Raw genomic sequence first — 19,558 nt, forward strand, 5'->3', positions numbered from 1 at the left:
AACCTAAAAGCATATTTATGGATTGTACTATGCATTTGTCTTTTTTCCCATTTATATTTTTATTTCTTTTATTACATACCATTTTTTTAAAATACAGATTTTCCCTGACAAAAAAAAAAATCTGGCTTCTGTACAACTCAACTGCTTGTATGAAAGAGCACTTAGGCTTCTAGTTTCGCACACCGGGCGAGGCGGGGGCACAGCACACCTGAGCTTCGCCAACTGGGTGTGGCCAGGTGGATTTTGCAAGTTTGGCACGCCGTGTGCGCTGGCGCAGATGTCCAGAATATCAGGCACATTAACAATGCAATAAATACCGACAAAAAACACTATTCAATGCTACTATCTCAATCAGCACATAAATTTATCTCCATATCGACTGTCCCGTCACATCTGATGTCAGATCAAAGGAGATTGGCACCGTTGGTGCTGATTATGAGGTTTTGGTGATGTGTGCGCGCTGCGCGCTGGTCAGCCAAACTCCTACTACACCAGCTATGCTCTGCCTTGCACTAGTAGACGTGGTTTCAGATGGCGAGCTTTGAGCACACCTCTGCGGAGCCTTTTGGCATGAAACTGTCACTACGCCAAGCTGAATCTGTCCACACCTCCCCCTGCTGTGCCGCCACTCCCATCTCAGTGCACCTCGGTCTGCAAAACTACCAAACTGTGCACGCCTTGGGTTGCGCTGGTCCAAAATAGCTCTGCGCGGGGTTCGCCTCACTGCGCCACCCTGTGCTGCGCCGGGAAACCAGAGCCCTTAGGCTCAATCCCACTGGTGCCATGGAATTTACCTGCAGTATGATGATATTTATTCATTAATATGCCAAAAAAAAAAAAAAAAAAAAAAACTTGTCAATGTCTCAATAACTTGTCATGTGCCCTTGAGCATCAATTACAGCTTGACAACGACGTCTCATGCTGTTCACAAGTCGACTTATTGTCTGCTGAGGCATGGCATCCCACTCTTCTTGAAGGGCGGCCCTCAGGTCATTGAGGTTCTGGGGTACAGAGTTACGAGTCTCTACACAGCGACTCAGCTGATCCCATAGGTTTTCTATGGGATTCAGGTCTGGAGAAAGTGCAGGCCACTCCATTTGAGGTATCCCAGTCTCCAGCAGCCGTTCCCTAATCATGCGACCACGATGAGCTGGAGCATTGTCGTCCATGAAGATGAAATTAGGCCTGTGTTGTTCATGCAGGGGCACAATGACTGGATTAATGATGTTATTCAGGTAGTATGGGCTTGTCACTGTACCATTCACAAAGTGTAGGGCAGTTCTGTACTGACTAGACACAACTGCCCACACAGTAACACCACCACCACCAAAGGCTCATCTGGTGACAGCAGTGGCTGATGCATAGTGCTCTCCTTGATGTCTCCAACATCGTTGGCGGCCATCATTTCTGCTCAACATGAATCGGCTTTCATCAGAGAACAGCACTGAGGCCCACTGGTCCCTCGGCCAGCGTAAATGCTCTCTGGCCCATGCAAGACGATGACACCTGTGCCTGGTGGTGTGGTCAGGTACCCTTGCAGGTCGTCTAGCACGCAGACCATGCTGATGTAAACGGTGTCGAATGGTCTGACATGACACTTGGGTGCCTCTCACCTCCCTTAAACGTGCCTAGAGTTGAGTGGCATTCATCATCCGGTTCCGCAGGGCACTGTTCACAATGAAGCAGTCATCAGTGTGGGATGTGGCCAAAGGACGTCCACTTCTATGCCTTTCTGTGACTCTTCCAGTCTCTCTGTATCTCTGTTGCAACCTACTGATGACACTCTGTGACACTCTAAGCTCAGTGGCCACTTCCGTCTGAGAACATCCTGTTTGAAGCCTCGCAATGGCAAGGTGCTGCTGATCAATTGTTAGGTGTCGTCTTGGTCTCATGATGTCAAAATGTGAACAGCATGACGAGGAGGACTGTTTAAATCCCAATTCTAATTGAACCAGGAAATTTATTGGTTGATTCATGGATCAAACACCTGTTGTGAATTTTGCCGTTAAACTCCTTGTTAGAGAACAGCAACTTGTGCAAAAAGTACTGAAACATTGAACAGTTGGATATGTGCATTCAAAAGTTTACAGAAGGTCACATTAAGTTCACCTGTAAAGGTTATAATGCATTTTAGGTTCATCCTGAAATTTCACCTGGAAGCCGAATATCCCTAACTTTTTGTGAGTAGTGTATTAGTGTATCAGGACTTGATACTTTTGATTGATCAAATTTAGTTCACAAATTACATGCATCGGACTTTTATGGCTAAATCCTACATTGATCATAGGTAGCTCATCCAGCCATCCATTTTTTTCTTGTATGCAAGTATGTAGGACAATGGAAAGTAAACTCATCCAAAAAAAAAATTCACACACTGTACTTTTGCAAAAAGGACATAATATTTTAATTTATTGATGTTTCAGTCCCAAGAGTGTTAAAAAATGCAGGTTTTTTGGGACTTGTGTTTGTGTTCAAGAGATAGTTTAGCAAATAAAATTATGCCCCTTATGCAAGAATGCAGTGTGTGGGATATCTCTCGTTTATGCTTTGTCCCTAACAGTATCAGCATTTATTTATTTTATTTTAGTCACTGTGAGTATATTCTTTATTTTATATTATTTAAACTCAATACCATGCCATAGCGTGTAATAGACCCCTTGGTCCACCAGAGGAAAGAGTGTCTGTGTCACATTTTACGTCACCTAGGATTACATACAAAGTCAATGCAAAGAAGCAAATAGAAACAAAATTTGCGGCAGGTGACATGAAACACTTTGTGTTTGGTCTGAACACACCTTTAGGAAGAATGGGCCTGTAGTGAGGGTTTTGTGTGGATCATTATTCAGTAGCCTCTGGAGCTGTCATTGTTAAGCCTAGGTCTTTGATTAATTAGCATGATTTTAGGGTTTTAGGTTATGTTTTAGGCTTAAGGGTTAGGAAACTTTAGCTAGTAACGTTAGCTAGCAAGCTAACATTAGCAAATGCGGGAAAAACAAACTCTGGTTTTGCTCATGGCAAAGTTCATGTGTTTGACCCGTCCACCCCTTTGTCTGCATCCCTATGCTGACACTGACAATCCCTTTATACTGTGTCACGTTCCTGCTCTTTCATAAAACAATGCATTTTTCACGCCTCGGCGAGACACTGGCACGCTTTCATATAGTGGACTATTACATGCCTTGCCTTGATACTGGGCTGATTATTCAAGTATTCAATGTAAGATTCAAAAGATCATTCAAAAAATCATTGGAAAATTAATTAAACAGTAGTTGCAGCCCTACTTGACTCTCATCTCTCATCTTTTGTTCTCTTGTTTGGTCTTCCTTTCTTTCCCTGTCTCTCTTTGTAAAGTGATGCATTTTGGACCTTGAAGTGTCTTGTTTTGGCTGTGCTGCTCTAAGTGGAGGAGGGGGAGCTCAGATCTTTTTCCTGCCCTCCTCTCTTCTTTCTTGTCCTGTTGGCTGGCCGAGCTGTGGTCTCTGTTTTCTGTTGTTGGTGTCTTTGTCCTTTTGGTTCTCACTGACTGTTTTGCTTTGTTTTTACATGAGTAAAATTTCTGGATTTGATTAACCATCCATTTTTTGATGACTTAGTGTTGTGACTTTTATTTGCGAGTGATTGTTGATTTAGTTGTATTGTCTCACATATTATATATAATAGCGGAATGTAACAGTTTTTGATAAACCAGAGTAGGTTTTCACACTGTCAGTGTGATGACCGCTATGGCGCATTTGCACAGACAAGGATTTAATTGTAGAAATATTGAGGTTATGAAGTTAAAATGGTCTGAGTATTATATGTAAAATTGTGTAGATATATATTTTCATCTGGTTTATCACTGTATTGGAAATAAGCTTGAAAGTGCTGTTATATAAAAACTAAAAGAGGAAATAATCTCATGCTCTCATGGGTTTCAGGAGGTTAATTTATAGTCATCACTCATTATCTCAAAAATGAGAGTAATTATGAATTTGAAAAAGATACTGCTGCGACTTCAAATACCCACATTTATTTTGTCACCTTTTTTGGTGTCTCATTTTGTAAGGAAGTTCCACAAATTTACCCACTGCTTCTTCATCTGTCTGTTAAATTGTCAGTCGGCTGTGGCTCACACAAGTTACACTAATTTCCTGTGAACCAAAAACTGCACTTTCAGTCTTGTTATGGACCTACAGATTACTCTCTCCAACAGGCCAATGATGTTTACTGTCTATTGTATGGTTGTATTATTGTAGTAAGTCATTGTAAAGTGTCCCATCTCCTGTTAGTTTCTCTGACCATCTTTTGCCATGCTGCCTTGTATTACTTAATCATCATGGTTAAAAGGATAGTTCACTAATCTGGAAAAAAATTTACATAATTTCACTTAACCGCTAGCCCTAGTCCACTGCTAAATCAACAAAGTTTGTGTTTTTTATAGACCAAAATGACATAAAAATGTTGGAGAAAAAAAACAACAGCTGAACTGTTCTCTTATTCAATTCAATTCAATTTTATTTATTTATATAGCCCAGAATCACAAATTACAAATTTGTCTCAAAGGGCTTTACAGGAAATACAACATCCTCTGCCCTTAGACCCTCACATCGGATGAGGAACAACTCCCTAAAAAAACCCTTTAACAGAGAGAAAAATAGGAAGAAACCTCAGGGGAGCAACAGAGGAGGGATCCCTCCCCAGGACGGACAGACGTGCAATAGATGTTGTAGACACAGAAAACAAACAATAAAAGATATACATGTATAATACAAAGGATGTAGTGTAAAAACAGTTGGTGGATGAGGGACGAGGACACCAAGGGAAGCCAGATGCACCGGAGCAGCCAGGGACCTGAGCCACACAACCACCAACACCATGAAAACCTGGGTCAATAATAGACAGAGCACGCACTCGGACAAACACGCATCAACCATTCACACACACTCACACAGAGACAAAGGTGGAACATTAATTATCTGCAGAAGACAGACAGATAATTAGCTCTGTGAGAGCAATAATCTCATCGGCAGGTGAGTGCTTGGGTTACTTCACTGAGACAGAGAACCAGCCCACCGTATCACTAACTGTCAGCCATAAGTTAGGCTGAAGAGATGAGTTTTTAGTCTAGATTTAAAAGAATCAACAGATTCAGATTGCCTGACATCAGCAGGGAGTTTATTCCATAGCAGCGGGGCACGATAGGAAAAGGCCCGGCCACCTGCTGACTTCTTCTTAACCCTAGGTAAGCAAAGCAGCCCCGCATTTTGAGAGCGGAGAGCCCGCGATGGAATGTAGGGTTTAAGGAGATCCGAAAGGTAAGATGGGGCAAACCCATTTAAGATTTTATAGGTTAACAGAAGCACCTTAAAGTCAGATCTAATATGCACAGGAAGCCAATAAAGGGAGGCAAGAATTGGGGTAATGTGATCAAATTTTCTTGTTCTAGTTAAGACCCTAGCTGCAGCATTTTGAACCATCTGGAGACTTTTGGTGCTGGCCCGTGGGAGACCTGAAAACAGAACATTGCAGAAATCAAGTCTGGTTGAAACAAAAGCATGAATTAAGGTCTCTGTGTCAGCCATGGACAGGGAAGACCGAATTTGTGCTATATTACGTAAGTGAAAATAGGCAGTCTTGGTAATATCCTTAATGTTCCTGTCAAAGGATAAGCAGGGATCAAAAGTAACACCGAGATTTTTGGCTGCCACACTTTGTGAAATCACACAGTTGTCGAGGAGTAATGTTATCTGTTCAAAATGGTGTCTGTGTCTGGTAGGGCCGACTACTAGCATCTCAGTTTTATCTGAGTCTAACAGTAGGAAATTTAGTGACATCCAATTTTTTACCGTAGCCAGACAGACCTCCAATCTAGTGATCTCTGTGGGATCATCAGCCTTTATGGGCAAATAAAGCTGAGTATCCTCAGCATAACAATGGAAATTAATATCATGGCTACGTATAATTTGTCCTAGTGGCAAAATGCACAGGGAGAAGAGAAGAGGACCCAGAACTGAGCCCTGAGGTACCCCGCATTTAACATTGGAGAATTTGGATCTAGTATTGTTGTACATGACACACTGTGTTCTTTCAGATAAGTACGAGTTAAGCCATGAACAAGCCAGGCCAGTGACACCAAAATTCTCAGTAAGAATATCTAATAGAATGCAGTGATCAACAGTATCAAAGGCTGCACTGAGGTCCAGCAATAGAAGCACAGAGGTAGAGTCCGTATCAATAGCTAATAGAAGATCATTGGCAACTCTAGTAAGTGCTGTCTCAGTGGAGTGACAGGTCCTGAAAGCTGATTGGAAAGGCTCATACAGCTGATTCACTGCCAAATGGGTGGAGAGTTGTTGAAACACAACTCTCTCAAGCACTTTAGACATGAAGGGGAGATTGGAAACTGGGCGATAGCTATTTAAGGAACTAGAATCAAGATGTGGTTTCTTTAATACTGGTCTGACCACAGCTGTCTTAAAGCTGCTGGGCACAATGCCAGTACTAAGCGATAAATTCTAGCATTGTAGAGCCCAGTAAAGGCCAGGATCTTTATAAAGCTTGGCAGGTAGTGGATCGAGGAAGCAGGTTGTCGGTTTAGAGGCTATCACAAGCTAATTTACCTGCTTGGCAACCTTGGAATGTAACGAATATTTAACAGTAATTTAGAAGAATGCAAAAGTAGTTTCATACTTTTTCATCTTTGATTTGGGGAAGTCTATGCAAGTAAAATGGCTCAAGTCCAAGTGAAGTCATGAGTCATTGGTGTTACAGTCAAAGTTAAGTTCTTATTGATTTTGTCAAGTTGAGTCTAAAGTTATCAAAATTGACTTGAGTCAAGTCAAGTCCAAGTCATGCGACTGCCTTAGAAATATACTTGAAATGAATGTGATAAAGGGAAGTGGAGGAAAAGAAGAAGCTAGCTAGCAGTTGTTTGGGCAAAACTATTGTCTGTGTGCACAATGACAACAGTCATTGTGCATTGTGCAAAACTTGGAAAGTGATGGCAAACTCTCTTTGGTGGGATTAAGGCATTTGTTAGGTAAATATACTTGGTGAATGCTGGAGCCTAAGGACATCAGAAATGTGAGGCACCCAAATTAGGGAGAGTGAGGCAGATAAATTAGCATATAAATTAGCAAATTAGGAAATAGCTTAATGTATTCCCTCATGTAACTGTTCTTAATCAACAAACAGATCTCAGTGGCTCTGAGCAAAATAAAGGAATATTTAAACAGAGGAAATGCTGCAGTTTGACACTGAAATGAGTCATATATGCAGCTAAATAGATACATGGCATTACCAAACTCCCAAAATAAGAACAACTCACCTCTGAGGGGCTTAAGGGAAGCACTGATTCAGGCAGATTAATTTTACCTGTGTCCAGATAACTCCAGATAGAAGGGTTGTACTCATTGTCACAGTCAGTAAAGATGAGAAGATCATATCACCACTTCTGTCCTACACAACAGCTAGGGGGGAAGTGGAATGACATCAAATTTTTCAATAAGGGTGAAATATCACTTTAAAAGCAATATTTTAGCAAAGACAAAGCAGCTTTGCTCAACGTACCCAAAGTTTTTTTTTAATGAGTGCAGAGGTCAAAATGGATACAAACAGACAAAAAAAATTCTTTAAAAAAAAAAAAGAAGAAGAAGAAGAAGAAGAAGAAGAGCCAAGTGCTGCCTGTAAAATGCTACAATTTTATGACCTGTCAGGTCTTGGCCAATTTATTGTCCACAATCATGACTTTTATCCATATGCTGATAATCCAAGAGTGTGTGTGTGTGTGTGTGTGTGTGTGTGTGTGTGTGTGTGTGTGTGTGTGTGTGTGTGGTGGTGGTGGGGGTGGGGGGTGGGGGGTGGGGGGGGGATGGTGTTTTAGGACCATTTACCTTCATTGACTCACAGAAAACAGAAGGGATTGACTCACATTAGTACTGTCTTTTTAATACTTTTTCACTCTCCATCTTTCTGTGTCCATCCTCTTATTTCTGTTGTGTTGTCTATGCCTTCTTCTTTCTGATCCCTTTGTCCTCCTCTTGCTTCACTTCTTGCTTTCTGTTGGTGTCTTTTTGCTTGTGTGACTGCGTGTGCCTATTCCATGTGATTGTTTGCACATGCCTTTGTATTTGTGTTCATGTTTGTGCATATGTGTGCCTGTGAAAATGTATGTGTGTCTGCATGGATGTGTGTCTGTGTCTGTGGGTATGTGGGTGTGTGTGGGTGTGCATGCGTATGTGTGTATGTGTCTTTCCTCTGGACAGGTGAGAAGGTGATGCAGGATGATGAGTTTACCTGTGACCTCTTCCGCTTCCTTCAGCTCCTCTGTGAGGGACACAACTCAGGTGAGTGTGTACATTTTCAGTTACTTAAAATCTTACCTTACGCACAATCTGGAATTTGTTTGAGTGTCAAAGGTTTGAGTAAAGAGGGCTTTCAGGTGTTGTAACACCATGTGTGCGTAGCCTTATCGGATATCCACAGGTCATGACAACAGTAGCCGTGAACAACTAACTGTTTCTTACAGGATGGTGTGATTCAGAATTGAATTGAGGATACCTGTTAGATCTATAGAAACTGAATGGGCGTGACCATTGGTTCATAGCAAATTGGGGTTTTTTAAGTGTTTCCCTTTGCTGAGGCAACAGCTCTACACCACATTGGCAGAAGTGTTTGTTTATGTTGGGAGAACTAATGCATGTCTTTAGTAACAAGGAAATCAGCAAGATTTCCTTGTCATTAAATCTCATTGAAAAGTAGAATTTGATGAGGTCATCAGCTGCAGGCCTGATACAAGGCAAGCAGCAGCGTCTGCAGTGTCTGGCTGATCCAACCTCACAAAGTCAAGCCATGAAAAAAAAAAAAGGAAAATGACTTTTCTGTAAATTTGTGACTCTGTAATGTCATAAATGTGTGATTATTTTTTGTTCTTGAAAATTTATTACTTTAATCTCAGAAATTCTGAGATTTTTTTCTCTGAATATTACCCCTCCCCTGGCTCCATCATTTCCCCCCCTACAATGACCCTAACTCACGGTCATAGTGCAGTATGATGGAAGTACACTTAATTTTTCTCCTTCAAAATGGAGCCATACATGAAATAAGACTCACAAGATGGAAAACATGAAGAAGAGAGTGAAAAACATCAGACTAAAGAAGCTATTTATCCTTGTCCATTTTTATGTACTGACTCCCACAACCAAAACCGGAAACTATGAAGTAATATGCAAGCACTGCAGTGCACCAGTCTGTGGCTCCATAAAGACAACTTTGAACTCAACAGATTTCAAAAGACATCTACAAGTAAATTAACAGGCCTACTGTAGTTTATTTTACTTTCAAGTAAGTTTTGGTATTGTTATTTGATAATATATGTATACATGTTGTTCTTCTATAATCTTAACTGACAAGTGTTCATTGTAACTAACATAACTAACATGGCAGTGCAGTTGTACATTTTTAAATGGTCTTTCCACTCCTCTGTTTATGCCTTATGTAACAGGTTACTGCTCTTGCCAAGTGTTGGAATTATGGGCTCTTTGTTAACGATCTGTCTAAGCACACAGTCTCAGGAGCATGGCACAAGTGTATTTAGCCTGTGTCCAGATCCACTTTTTCTAAACAGCGTCTTTGCACCAGGCACATAATTCAGAAGGGTTTTATTGATTCTCTTAGTGAATCATGGGTGTGTTTTGGGCATAATGCAGTGAACCAATTGAAATGCCATCTCCCATTACCTTTAAAAACCAGGTGCACTTGCATCTTGGTGGATTGCTATTATAATGGCACATTTTCCAAGTAAAAAGGAAGGCTTCGCTGCAGAGGAAACTGATCTGCTCGTGGACGAAGTTAAAGTGCATGAGCAGATCATCTACCGCGACAGCAGGTTTACATCAAAGCTCCCTGAGGTGAAGCAGGCGTCCATCCCAATGTGCGTAAGAAAGTGTCCCTGTATCTGTAAAAGACAGAGTGCCGTTGGCACTCATTTTTGTAGATGCACATTACTATCTTGACAATGGGTCCTTAAAATAGCGTTCAATCGTGCAATCATGTTCAACTGCCTCAAGATAGCAATGCATGAACAATGTCTGACCACGCCCTATTGTAAGACCAATGTGCCCATGGGCACTCAGATGGGCATAAGTACTTTTGCTATTTACACAACATGGGCGCTGGACAGGAAAATGACAACTGTGCTGGTTAGAAACAAGCAAAAAGACTTTGTCTTGCGTGACACCACTGTGCCGGGTATAAAATAGAGCCCTGTGAGTTATTTGTCTATTGCTAATGAGCTCATATTTGATTATACATTTTAAACTTTATTTGGCATTGTTTTTCTTGAGTTAGGCTTTTCATTAAGCTTTGTGCAGCTACTGAACAGACTCCCAATGCATTGAAACCAGGAACAAGGACAACTAGTGCACACATTGCACACAAGTCTGCATTATGTAAAGTGTGGTTTGTTATATAGTTGAATCTCTGTCTTGTCAAAGTTCAAATGGCAGAGGTCTAGTAGTTTATTATGGGATTTTCCATGCAGATCCTATTGACTTAAAGAGTAGTGGCCATTTGGAACACTGTTACTGTCATCTGTTGTCTTTCATTATACGTTCCTTGATTTAAAGTTTGTTTGCTGTGGAACAATGGAGCTACCTAGAAAAAGAAAAAGAAACCACATGGTGTCCACTTTTTTCTGGTCCCTGTTCACTTTTCTGACATTCTGAATGACTGAATTTGGGTTGCACAGGTAAGAAAACATTTATGCTGGCTGAAGGCTGAGCAGACAGTGAATTTTCATATTTGGGAAAACTGTTTGACATTTTAGCTTTTGGATGAAGCACATAAATAAAATGAATGATTTGATGTTATATTGTTTGTGGCGTAAGAAAATGATAGTCATACAGAAATCTTTGTCCAATTAGAGATTTTTTTCTATATTGAGAAGATAACAGTAGACTTGTCCTCTTTTCCAGAAGAAACATCTTGAACTTTTGGTGGATTTCAGTTCCCTAAAACCATAGTGGAACTGATACTCTACCTCTAAGTGGGCACCATCTGAAAGGTGTCAAGTTGCGCTGACTGACAGCATCATGACACATGGCTGGTGGTGATTAAAGAACTAAATAAGAAATTAGACCCTCTAGAAAAACACGGCCAAAAATCCTTGATTATGCAGACTAAAATCCTTGATTCCGCGGGCTAAAATCCTTGATTATGCGATTAAATATGCATGTCATTTTATGTGGTGAAATTGCGGGAAGTTGCGAAGTTTGCGAATTGTTGTGAAATATGCGAAAAGATGCAAAATATGCGGGAACTGGAAAAAGGTGATTCTTCTCCCACACCCTGTTACTAGGCTGCTACTGAATGAAAAATACCAATTTTAAAGATATCCTATGATGAACAGGCACACTAGAAGCAAGCTACATCACAGAAAGTGCTGGTAATGTTTAATTTATTTTATTTTATCAACTTAAGCATGGCTTAAACATTCCTCAATCACAAATTTGTCAAAAATAAAACATGCTTCCTGCTTAGGTATAAATTGCAGTAGAACAAACCATCTGGGGTCCATTTCATGAAGCAGGTTCAACAAACTCAGAGTCTTACCCCGAACTCTGAGTTGATCTACACTGAGATAGGAAACTCTGAGTTTTCGGTTCCAGAACAGCTAGTAGTAGTTTCACCTGGAGTTAAGCGCGTGCACCACAGCCATAAAAAGACAGCGTCAATGTAGCCCCGATTTGACGAGTCACCATGGCAACGGGGAAGCGTTGGGCTGCGTTTTTCATCCCAGCTGAATTGGAAATCTTAATGGATTCATACAGCGAATTTATTTCATTTAGGTGCAATGCCGCGGGGAAGAAGCGCACTTGGCAGCAGCTTAAGATGAAATATAAAAAGATTGTTCAAACAGGTAAGACCTCGGCATAAACATCTATGCGCGGTCTTATCTCCCGACGAATATTTAATTCTCTGCGCAGTAACACTGCACCTTCATCCACGGGATGTCGAATGGACATGCCATGTTTGTGAAAAAATGTTGCCACCAAACTACTAATGGACTTCTAATAAAGGCCTACTGACTGTTTTTTAATTATTAATAACAGACGGCAGAACTAATATGCCACGCCAAAACTCGCCTGCTGACTGAATGAATGAGGAAGTTAAATACCGTGTGTGGCTGAAAGAGGGCGGACGGACACAGAGAGAAACTCGAGGTTTCATGAGAAAAACCTGGTCCCAACCAGGTTAGTTTCATGGAGTCTGTTACTGCGGTAACTGACCGAGAGCTTAAGTTACCTCCCTCTGTGAAACGGAAAACTAAAAGTTTCCCTCATTTCAGGTTTAACAGTCTCAGAGATTTCACTAAACCTGCTTTGTGAAACGGACCCCTGCTACAATGTTTCCAAAAACAGTTTAAACTCAACTGTTGAACATCAACTCTAAACTCTAAAAATAACAGCTCTCAATGAGCCAAACCTATAGGTTTGCTCGAGCTGATGACGTCGGGCCGGGCGTCGCATATAAATTAACATCACAACCCCATTTATTTACTTTAGTTATAGTTTTCTCATTTTATGCGGAAATTGTGAAATCAAGCGAGACCCGCATATTTCGCAAAATATGTGAAATATGCAGGAATTATGCGCCCTTTTGGAAAATAATTGACCCCTGCATAATCAGCGACATTTTGGTGATTTATGCGGGAATCGCATAAATCACATAATTGCGTTTTTCTGGAGGGTCTAATTCTACGTGGCCTACCACTTCGTGGCTGCGTTGCTGTTGTTCCCAATTGCTTCCACTTTGTTATAGTACCACTAACAGTTGATTGTGGAATATTTAGTAGTGAGGAAATTTCATGACTGGACTTATTGCACAGGTAGCATCCTATTACATTACAATTACAGCACCACGCTGGAATTCACTGAGCTCCTGAGAGTGACCCATTCTATCACAAAATTTTTGCAGAAGTAGTCTGTATGCCTAGGTGCTTGATTTTATACACCTGTGGCCATGGAAGTGATTGGAACACCTGAATCCAATGATTTGGATAGCTGAGTGAATACTTTTGGCAATATAGTGTATGTGGAGGCATAGAGTACATAACAAGGTATTTGTGAGAGTCACAGCAAACAATGTTGAATGCTAAGACAGTTTTCCTGAATTGAAGTGAGCCTAGAACAGTCTGGGGAGAGGCCAGCTGAGTATTTCTATGTATGTTAGCAAGGGGTGTGTTGTGAGATAAACTGCTGTGGTACTGTTAGGTCATCTTGTCTAATGGCTCAAACACTAAGGGGTATTTACTAGGGAGTGTGCTAAAAACCAGTGAAAGACTGTCAGTGAGTGAACTTGTTTGTTCCTACCTTATTTTTCGACAGTGTGTTATGGAAGCATCTTACTCAGCTGCTTTAGACAAGAGCCCAACAGCTTGCAATGCAAATGGATCTCTGTGATTATGAGAATTCAAACATGTTATTGAAGACTGAAATCAGCTTGTGCTGATCGGGCCTTAGTGCTTTGAAGCTACAATAAATTAGATTATTTTGTACCAAATTTGCCTTTTGTTATCCTGTGTTTTGAAGAGCCCCTGGCTGCCTACTAGAAATTCGCATGTAATTCAATGTATTTCTTTATTTTCTGTGACATTAAAACACATGACTAATGATAATTAGACCATCACTCTCTGTTCATGGTACTGAAATATGCTTCAAAATAGATGCAATGAAAGCTGTTTTCACTGCTCTCTCTTAGTTGCGAATCACATGCAAACATGAGGCGTTGTGACTGTGAGAGAGAGTCTGTTAAAACAGTTTTCATTTCCATGATTCGGTCTCTGTTTTATTGTGATAGTTCTTTTTCTTTCCCACTTCTGTTTTTTTTCCTTTTTTTTCTTTTTATATGCTAATAGGAACTGATGCTGTTCACCTTGTGAACTTTGATTATCCTGTTATTGTAATGTATACAAATGTCTTTGTATTCAAATTTAATAATAATTAATAATAATAATAATAATAATAATTTAATAATAATAATTTTAAAAAACATCACAACCCCATTTACTTACTTTAGTTATAGTTTTCTCATTTCATGCGGAAATTGTGAAATCAAGCGAGACCCGCATATTTCGCATATTTTGCGAAATATGCGGGTCTTATGCGCCCTTTTGGAAAATAATTGACCCCCGCATAATCAGTGAAATTCTGGTGATTTATGCGGGAATCGCATAAATCGCATAATCGCGTTTTTCTGGAGGGTCTAAGAAATACAATAACTTGTCCATACTTGATGCACTGGAGAATTTTATAACTTCCCCCAAGTACCCCCAGAACAGACAAAAATTGTGTCTTCTTCAGCAAATAAAGGGATTTCAATGCAAATAACATTTATATACCAAAGAAAAAAAATTGGCCTAACACCAAGCCCTGAAGGACTCCACAGGAAATACATATCTTGATTCATACACATCAGCCTTCACAGTCTTTTTTATATCAACATTTCAGCCAGTTCAGCACAAAACCTCTTAAACCATACCGTTCTAATTTATTGAGCAGCATATTACACATGATAGTATCAAATGCTTTGTTGATGTCAATAAAAATTCCACCTGCATACTTCCTCTGGTCAGTGCAATTTCTTATTTCTTCTGTTAACTTTAGTCATGCTGTAGACGTTAACTTATTTTACCTAAATCCGCGCAGTTACGTTCTTGACTACAGTCATATCAATATTGTCATACAACTTGGGTTTCTACCCCCTGCATTTTTCTCTTATCTCTATTGCCATGTTAGGACCAACATTTAAATAAATCGCATTAAACTATGAGCAACTTCACTCACTTAATAACTTAATTAATTAAGTTTACAAGTAATCTAAAGGCCTTTGGGTTTGGATTAAGTAGGATTAATCCAAGGTCTAGCTGTGTAGTTTTGTTTACCATGACATTTTGTTGTGGTTTGTTATGGGTCAGTGCTATCATACAATAATTTAAATGTTGTTAATGTTTTTGTTTTTTTTTAAATCTGTATCTATATATATCTATCAGAGTAGCACAGTGAGCTTTTACTACAAATACTACTACTACTCTAGGTCTAGTGATTTGGTGAAATAAAGGGTTAACATTACATGTCTCTTTGCTTTCTGTGTGATGTAGACAAATAAAGGAGGGTTCGTCCCTTAGTAGTAAAGGAAAGTCTGCACACCAAAGCTCAGAAAAGTATCTGTTAAATCTGAAGATTTTTAAATTGTCCATATTGTTATGCTTTTAACTGTTCTTTGGTTAAGTATAACTTTGAAAATGATGCTTAGTTGAAATGTTATATTGTTACTCATTGCATTTTTAATTGTCCAGATTGTTATGCTGTTTGCTGTTCTGTGGTCCAGTATAACATTCAAAATAATGGTTAATTGAAATGTTACATTGACGTTGCTTCATTCAACAGAACCCATTTGTAGGCAGCAAATCGTGGGTTTGTTGACTTTTGTTTGTGTGGCTATACTCTGAAGAGATTTCACATGTTAGCATGTTAACATATTGCCTTATTTTGTCTCAGACTTTCAGAACTACTTGAGGACTCAGACAGGGAACAACACAACAGTCAACATAATCATCTCTACTGTTGACTACCTCCTCAGAGTCCAGGTTAGCTCCTCCTCCATGCTTCTGTTGATTCATTAATACTACATTTTGATCTGTTCAGAATTTAGATAACATTTCATACTTTTTTTTTTTTTTTTTTGATCCTTTGTTTATCTGACCCCAAACTATGCCTGACCTTGTAAATCCTCATGAGCAGAAGTCAGCTTTAAGAGTGAATCAGCACTAAATCACATCGGGCAGAAAACCTATACTGCACTGCTCAGATGGACACAAGTGACTTCGCTATTTACACAACATGGGCAGTGGGTGTAAGATAGGGCCAATTATGTTTCAGGTTCATTTTCAACAAATGGAAATAACAAAAAATCAAGAGTGCTGACACTAATGCTCCAAAAGGCAAGGTGTTATTGGCAAGGAGTTTGAACCCCATAATGCAACCAGTAACAACAGGCTTCTGGCACTTTTAGCTTGGACCCCTAAAAAAAGAATAATAGTGATACTGCTACAACCACCAATAACAATAATAGTAATAATGATCAAAACAATAATGTTTCTTTCCCATGTGATTTTTTCTCTTTGCTGTCTTCCTTTCTTTCACACTATGACTTTTCTTATCCACCTCCCTCCACCCGCTTTCCCCTCTCATTCATGCCCTTGTTCCCCTCATCTTCTAGGAATCTATCAGTGATTTCTACTGGTATTACTCTGGGAAGGATGTGATTGATGAGCAAGGCCAGAGGAACTTCTCCAAGGCAATAAATGTAGCCAAGCAGGTGTTCAACACACTCACTGAGTACATCCAGGTACTGTAAGCCACTGCAGTACAGCCACTGTAGTCATATTGTTGTACTGAATGTCTTATATCTGTTGCTATTGAAAATCTTCCTGAAATCTCTGAAAATGTCTTACGCCTTAAAGAGTAGTTATGTTAAAATGTTAAAAACACAGTTTTTAGAGGTCTAAAGTGTCATGAGAGGTTTGTTTTTTTTAAAATACATTTTAGCATCACCCAAACAGATGTATGTGTGGATGTCAAATTGCAATTGGCAACTGACAGTTTTGCATGGACATTTCTCTGTCTCCAAATACCAGGTTCGGAAATTGGCACAGGTAATTTATACAAACATGTAGTCTATAAAATCTTAATGACTTAGCAGGTAAAGGTTGGTTGGTTGTACCACAAAATGTCTGCAGGAGAGCTTTAGGGTATTTTGTGATCTAATAAACGAGATCACATAAATTGGATGCTGCTGCTGATATCGACACTGATACTGCTTATCAATGCGATACTTATCAATAACTGTCAGGACACCTCACACCAAATTCAAACTTAGCCTAGCTAGCCAGTCAGTGATTTGTGCTTTGCTAGCTAATGGCTACTGAGTATACCTAAACCAGCTGGACTCTTTCACAGTAAACTTGCTGTCAGCCCTGTAACATTCTGTTGTTTTTTCCTGTGTCATTTTCCATCATCTAGCAATGTAGGATGGGTTAGACTTGGGAGTCTGACTCGTGCTCTCCATTGACAAAGCTGTGGCTGCTGCTTGACTGACATTGTCTATGGGTTTATCAAGGAAGATCAATTAGAAGTGTTTAAAACTGATGCCAGTTGAGTGAATAACAATGGACTGATTTTTCTCTAAGCTCTTGAAAGCTCTTGGAAATCATTGCCACTTTTTTTATTGTCTTAAGATGAGTATAATCTGTGTGATTTTTGTGGATGTTGTTATAGGGGCCATGCACTGGAAACCAGCAGAGTTTGGCCCACAGTCGTCTCTGGGATGCTGTGGTTGGATTTCTACATGTTTTTGCTCACATGCAGATGAAATTGTCTCAGGTGAGAAAAAACCTGCTGCAAACATCCTCCAAAAGATATGGACAGTCTCCAGTCACCCACCCACCCACCCACCCACACCCACACACACACACACACACACACACACACACACACACACACACACACACACTCTGGTCATACCCAAAGCTGACTTAAATTTGGTTGAGAATATTTAACCAGGTCATCTTTGACATTTAAAAGATTACCAGGTGAACAAGTTTTAGCCTCAACCTTCTTACAGCCCTTTTTGGATTACCAGTTAAAGTCAGGACAATAAGAGCAGGTCTCTTGTCCCATTGAATTGTTGATTCACTTTTGACGTGGCTTTTTTTTTTTTTTTTTTTTTGTATGAAAGATGTTATGCAGTAAACCTTATATATTCTAAATGTAAAGGGTTTTTTGTTGCCAACCATCGGATCGTTGTTTGGCTAATTGGTTTTTAATTCTGATGAAAAAGAATTACATAAGAGATAAATTTGTTTCTCAAAGTTAAATCTGACCATAGCTACCCAGATGACTGCATTATTTGTTTGTGTTTGTTTCCATTCAGGACTCCAGTCAGATTGAGTTGCTGAAGGAACTAATGGATCTTCAGAAAGACATGGTGGTCATGCTGCTGTCCATGCTAGAGGGTAGTAATCACTAGAGTTGTATTACACCAGTGCAGGATCACAGTGGTTTGCAAGACCTACCAAAAGACAAAGTCAACGTGTCTGTGTCAGACCTGTAAATTTGAAAAAATAGATTTTGCCTGGCTGTAGGTCAGGCAAAAAGAGTAGAGTAGGGCCGGACAAGAATTGTACAAACTTAACTGTGTTTGCAATCTTTGAGAAATATGCTGTGGCATATAAACTCAAATTGCTTGTAAAAACAATTCTTAATCAAAAGTTTGAATGTGCTGTCCCGTGTCTGCAGGGAACGTGGTGAATGGGACCATTGGAAAGCAGATGGTGGACATGTTGGTGGAGTCCTCCAACAATGTAGAGATGATCCTTAAGTTCTTTGACATGTTCCTCAAACTCAAAGACCTTACCTCTTCTGACACCTTCAAGGAGTACGACCCTGATGGAAAAGGCAAGGTTATGAAAATGTATTTCATGTATTATTCTGCTTACTGAGAAAGCATCATGAATTACACTAATATCTGTGAACATCAATTAATTAAATGAAACATGCCATTTAAGATATATAGGTTATAGTACATAGGCTGATAGATAGATAGATAGATAGATAGATAGATTGGGGATGCAAACTTGTAGCATTTTTTCCAATCAAACAGAGCGTTCTTGTCTAAAGAACAGCATTATTAGGGCCACTGGGTATAAAAATTGTAGAGCCAAGGGAGGGGGGTAGTATTTTGAGAAAAAAAAAACAAAACTGCTGATGACCTCATCAAATTCTGCTTTGCAATGGGATTCAATAACAAGGAAATCCTGCTGATTTTAGCCCAAAATCACAATATTATTCCCTTCTGAATTGGCCCAGCAGTGTCTCTTTAAAGTCCAGATGCTGATGAGAAGATTGTGATTCTGGTAAAATCACCAGGATTTCCTTGCTACTACATCCCACAGTAGAAGAAACAATTTTTTCTCATTTTTTCTTGTAAATTTGTGAAGAATTTTCTCAGAATTTTTGTGTTTTTTTCTTATAAATTTGTGATTTTTTTTCTCATAAATTTACGACTTTGATCTTTTTGCTTGCGAATTTGTGACCTAGAGTTTTTTCTCATAGATTTGTGAGGTTTTTTTTCTTGTAAATTTACGACTTACTGTGAATTTAATTTACCACTTTAACCTCATGGCACTGATATGCCATTGTACATGTACTTGTTTTGTATGCTTTTTTATTTTTTTAATGTCTTCACAGACCTCAGTATACACACAGCGGTGTGACCATTCATTTAATACAATATATGACATTATTTTGTTTCCACCTGGCTTCTCTTTCTCATGTGCTAACAGATGACATCATATGAGAACAAATTCAAATTCTAAAAAAAAAAATCATTGCCAAATGTCACAGGCAGGAGCAGTGAAGCAGTGCACGGCAGCTTTGGGCAATGACAAGTGTCACATAGCTTCTTATGTTAATTATACTGTTTTTTCCCAAATAAAGAATGGCCCCTAAATAAATAATAA

The 19,558-nt window shown here is 39.5% G+C and overlaps 1 protein-coding gene across 1 annotated transcript in view; it reads left to right on the forward strand.

Moving 5' to 3' along the window:
* Nucleotides 1-19,558, forward strand: part of ryr2a (ryanodine receptor 2a (cardiac)) — a 666,625-nt gene that overhangs the window by 562,627 nt on the left and 84,440 nt on the right. Inside the window, exons 89-94 of the mRNA XM_030078094.1 lie at nt 8,244-8,324; nt 15,537-15,625; nt 16,258-16,386; nt 17,316-17,420; nt 17,971-18,052; nt 18,336-18,494. Coding sequence (XP_029933954.1) covers nt 8,244-8,324; nt 15,537-15,625; nt 16,258-16,386; nt 17,316-17,420; nt 17,971-18,052; nt 18,336-18,494 — 645 coding nt within the window. The remainder of the gene's footprint in view (nt 1-8,243; nt 8,325-15,536; nt 15,626-16,257; nt 16,387-17,315; nt 17,421-17,970; nt 18,053-18,335; nt 18,495-19,558) is intronic.

Source organism: Myripristis murdjan, chromosome 19, assembly GCF_902150065.1.
Source record: "Myripristis murdjan chromosome 19, fMyrMur1.1, whole genome shotgun sequence".
NCBI classification, from domain to species: Eukaryota; Metazoa; Chordata; class Actinopteri; order Holocentriformes; family Holocentridae; genus Myripristis; species Myripristis murdjan.